Here is a 5223-nt window from a genome sequence, read left to right on the forward strand (position 1 = left end):
TGATAGTATATTTGCAATATACCATTGACATTTTCAGTATATTTTAAATACATTAAAGTATATATTTTCTTCGCCTGGGTACACGGGGAGTAACATGTGACTAAATACATGAACGAGCTCCTCCTTTGTGAGATCTGGCTGTCCACGGATCACAGGCCTCGTGGCTTTGATTGCTGTACTGTCGTTCCTTTGCTGTCACTACAGTTACTGAGGATCTCCTGTCTGAGGCTGTTTGTGTTGCCAGTCAGTCATCAGCGTTGATTCAGGCGCTCGTGATTGATTTCCGCATTAAAACCTTTTTTTTTTTTTTGGCATGTCTCTATATTTTAACGTCTAGGCTATCCTCGGCCTCACGCACGTTTCAATAATTGTGTTTCAATAATTGCGTTTCAATAGTGTCCTCCCACGGAACATCGCTGTCACACTCAGACGCAGAGTTAAAAGTGCCAGGTCGTCCACATTATAGAAAAAGAAAGGCGGGTCGAAGAAACCATGGAAAAAGAGAGTTTACGGGCAGATTTAGGCTTCAGATTGTTCCAAGAGGCTTTGATATTTGTGGTTGGATAACCTTTTCCTAATTCATTACGACCATAACTAATAGTTCATCAGCTGGTTTTACGAATAAGCGTATGTGACCTCATGTGATTTGGCATTTTGAGCAGGATAGGCATGAGAGCACTTCCCAGAAAAGTGAAGTCGGGAACATCGTATGACGGGCCAACACAGTTCAGCCTGACAGGAAAATGAAAGAACGTGGGAATGGAAGTTAAGAAATATGGAAGTAAACACCCGGCCAGATGTGTCCAACCTGATTGGTGGAGAAGTGGCGTGAAAGAGAAGTATATCATTCATACATCATCAGAGGAAGACTTAATCAGTCCAGTGTCTACTCTATATACTGGAAGGTTTCATCAACACGCTGAATGGCTTTGGTTTGACGGCGGAGTAACACAATGTTCCACAATTAATTATGATAATAATGCACCGACAGTCATAGGGATTGTCGGAGAGAAAATAAATGTGTAAAATGATCACTGAGTGGATTAATTATTGGTATCATATCTATAGTGTTATAAATACTGCAAAAGAGCCGTACAGTAGTTTAGCAGCTCAAATCAATTACTGGCATCCTTATATCAACAGTGGATTAAATCACTTCTATTTTAATAAGTATTATTCTATTTTTTTTTAAACTTAATGTCATTTTTTTTCTTCTTCCAATACAATTGACTGTTACGAAATAGGTAGACGGAGACATCTTGATACGTTTATACAAATAATATTCAGTTGAAATATGTATTTATATCCATTTACCACCCTCTGTGCAGGAGTTATCAGACACGATGCGCTCAGTGGGGACACATGGAACAGTTTATTAGAGTGCGGTTCCCATTTGTGCAACAATCAACAGTTATAATAAACAGCTGTCTTACAAACACTTCAGCTCTTCAAACTTTAATCAAAGTCCTTGCAATATAACCCTCCAAAATCCAAGCGTACTTATTGTACTTACGGACTCTAAAATAATATAAAAAGTGAATTCATGATCATTCCCCGAACAACATGTTTGTGTTCAATGAGTGACGAGTGACAAATTAGTGAAACGTGGCCATCAAACAGTGTACTTTCTTTTATTTAATAGTATAAAAATATTTAAGTTTGTTTTAAATCAGCCACGATCAAGGATGAATTCGCTGATTGTTGCTGATGTTAAAAACTTCTTTATATTTTCACAACTCAGTCACGTGGAGACGGAGAGATCCTCAGTGGTCAGGAAGGAAGTACTTTGTGTATTTCAGTCTTTGCTATTTAGAGGAACGCCGCATTAGAATTACGACTTTGGATGAAGTCGGAGGTTTCTGGCGTATCCCACCGTTGTTAACCCAAAAACAATGAGCCAATTTAGTTTTATTGAAAAGAAAATGTGAAAACCAGCCAATCTAGTCCAAGTCACTATAGCGGTCTGATCCTCGTTTGATCGCAGCATTTTCATCAGATTCCACACAATATGTGTGATCAAATGTTTTAGAATATCAGACGTCTGCACTTCGGCCTTGAATTTGTTCAACAAACCTCAAGAGGAAACCCGCCTCACTCCGGCTGTGCATCAGTCGGGGAGGGGACCTTTTAAGTTCCTTGTGATGGGTCAAATATTGTTTCAAATGCTCTTACAAAACGCCCAGACAATGACAAAACTGTTCAAATCCAAATAAGAGCTTAAATTATTAGTGAATTTGGTGAGAATCAGATCAATTGGCAATAGTTAAAGGGACTTCAGAAACATAAAAGGGTTCCCTCGCCCCAGCTCCTAAACTAAAAGGGATTTGCCATTTTTCACTGTCTGTAATAGGACAGTAGGAAGTATTAGTAACCATATTAATAGAGAAATTAATGGTTCGTTGCTCAGTTCTACAGCAATGCAGTGGTACAAACTGAGTCATGAGAGCTGTGAACTGTATGCGAAACACCAACTCAGTGTTGGACACCACAAAAATATATATATTTGTCTGGTTGAGTGAGGTTAAAAAAAAAAAAAAAAAGGGTGTTACGGATTGTATCCGTACTAAATTAAGTGTCAAATTATTTGTGTGAAAAAACAAGCATAAACACGACAGGCCTCCGACGGTGAACATTTGTTTCAACACCGGTTGTAGTGCCACACCACACGTTTAGAGACTTTAGCCTGGAGCGATGAGGTGAAAACCTTGTAGGTATGGAGATGGTGTCAGCTGAGGGGCCCTGAGACCTAATGTGACGTCATAACAGTCATTTTGAAATATTTGTGACAGGAGAGAAAAACAAAGAGAAAGAAAAAGAAAAAAAAAGACAAGGCCTTTTGAATGTGTCGCCTGGTGATTAGATTGTTGACCCTACATGTTGATGCCACACTAGGACTGGGCTTCACCGCTCCAGTCTGGGATGGAGAACGTCTTGGACTGTCTCTTCTGCTCTCCTATCGTGTAGTCCATGTGGATGCATATGTGCCTCGCGCTCTCCTCCGACGGAAACATGCTGATCTCCCCGGTGACCACCGTGTCCTGCACCACGTCCACCGGGGCGTCGAGGTACAGCACCGCCTGCTTCCAGTGAGTCTCCGGCTTGAACGGGGACGTGGAGAGCACGAGCCCCTGCGGCTTGTCCGGGCACGGGAACGTGACCGTGAAGTGGACGCAGAAGGCGTTCACCGCCGCGGAGCCGAACGACTCGCACCGGAACTCGCCCTTGACCGCGCGCAGCACCTCCACGGTGACCGTGTGCAGGTCGAGCTCGGCGAAGCGGGCCGGGTGGGAGAGCACGTCCTCCACGGTCACAGAGTTCACGGTGATGTCGGTGTTCATGATGCATCGCCTGGCGAAGTCGGACATGCAGGACATGTCGACGCCGTACTGGTCTTTGGCGGTGTACCAGAAATGTAAGCGGTCCTCCACCACCGGGTCGCTGATGGGCGAGACGTAGAGCTCCGCTTTGCTGGGCAGGATGATGCCGCCGGGCTTCAGCCACTTGTCGCGAGCGTAGAGGACCGAGTTGAGCATGGACTCGTGCAGGAGGGCATAACCCATCCACTCGCTCACAATCACCTCCACCATCTCCGGTAGGTCCGCCGTCTCCACTGTGCCCCGAATGACTTCGATTCGGTCCTCCATGTTGTTCTGTCGGACTATTTTCACCGCCTGCTCCGCGATAGAGCAGGCTTCAACGGCGTAGACTTTCCTAGCGCCGGCTTGAACACAGAAAATGCTTAACACGCCGGTTCCTGCCCCGACGTCCAGGACAACTTTCCCCCGTATGGACTCACTGTTCCTCAGTATGGCCATCCGGTACGTGTTGGTCCGGACGTGGTCCGCTATCATTTCCTCGTGGATGGTCACATCGGTGTAGCTGTCGAAGTACAGTCTATCCTGTCGGGTTTTGTCCAATTTTCTTTTCTTCACGACATGAGACATCTTCTCGGGTCTGGGGCTGCAACTTTACAGTGTTTTGTTGTGCCACTTCCGCATTAGAAAAGCTGGTACTTGTAGTTTCCGGCTGCTCGCAATACGCGAGACGCATGTCTAAGTGGACTACAATTCCCACGACCACAACGACAGTGACGCAGGGGTCGGGTTGCTGCGTTCAATGACAAGAGATGGTACATAAGGCTTCTCACTGGGTTTAACGGCGTGTAATGACTTCTTTCTTCTTTATTAAATCCGTTTATGATGTGGAACTTGCCTAATTCGGCTTTTATGGCTGCGAATAAAGCCACTGGTAATGCCTTTATAAAATACCAATGATTAGTACAAATACCCCCGGAAGTGTTGCGTTATCTTTGAGAACAATAGGCCTATACTTTGATATTCATTGACACTAATTTGACATTGGGAAACTGTTTGTTTTCCCGTATTATATGACTTTTTCAATTAATCTACTGTATATTACACAATTGTCCCTTTGTGTTTATTTTCATGAGGCTACAGTTAATTATTGGACACAACATTACAGTGCTTATAGAAACTATTTGCAATCAGCTGATATACTTTGAGTCTTTATATTTAGTGTCAATAATATTATTATTTTCCAGGCACGGCTTTGCACTGTGCACCACGTGATGCTCAACCCTTTATCTGATTCTTGATGCAGTGTCTTTGTCATATTGCCTTTGCAAAGTTTTTACATTTTCACCCTCCGATTAAGGTCCTTTAGACTGAAAGCCAAACAATAAAGTTTTATCTGCATAGATTTGAAGTGTGCGGATATCTATTCTACCATATTTCAGAGAAAGGAAATCAACTTTCATTGGCAAAAAATACTGGACAAATGAGCAGGAGCTGTATCCTATTTCATAAAGATGGGGGGGGGGGGGGGGGGGGGTGAAGGAAGCAGGAGTTTGAGGTGCGAAGTGCTGTATTTTGTTGTTTCCACGATATACGTTTAAAGCAAGAAGACAGCACGGTGAAATGTGAAATAATACCATTGTGAAAATCAGAAGAGAATATTGCTAGAAAATGTGTGTGTCTGTTGCTGGTTAGGTGGGTGTGAGTGTATGTGCGTGCCTTCACATTTACACACTTCTTCTAAATTTGGATACAATGTTGCCTTTTAAGCACTCCTGGGAAAATGTGTGCATTTAATAATTCAGCCTTTTCAAAAATGATATGCAGAATAAAGCAGGGAAATAATTCCGCATGCACTGATATGTTTTCGGCTTGAGTAATGGAAACAGCAGCCATCAAGGGGAAATGA

General features: G+C 43.3%; 1 protein-coding gene across 1 annotated transcript; it reads right to left on the reverse strand.

Annotated features, from left to right (window-relative positions):
- Nucleotides 1-1352: 1352 nt before the first annotated feature.
- On the reverse strand, nt 1353-3993 carry prmt6 (protein arginine methyltransferase 6). Its single transcript, XM_034560559.1, has one exon. The coding sequence runs from the start codon at nt 3942-3944 to the stop codon at nt 2889-2891; it is 1056 nt and encodes a 351-aa protein (XP_034416450.1). The 5' UTR covers nt 3945-3993; the 3' UTR covers nt 1353-2888.
- Between the last annotated feature and the right edge of the window lie 1230 nt (nt 3994-5223).

The sequence above is a fragment of the Cyclopterus lumpus genome, chromosome 20 (genome assembly GCF_009769545.1).
Source record: "Cyclopterus lumpus isolate fCycLum1 chromosome 20, fCycLum1.pri, whole genome shotgun sequence".
In the NCBI taxonomy this organism is placed as follows: domain Eukaryota; kingdom Metazoa; phylum Chordata; class Actinopteri; order Perciformes; family Cyclopteridae; genus Cyclopterus; species Cyclopterus lumpus.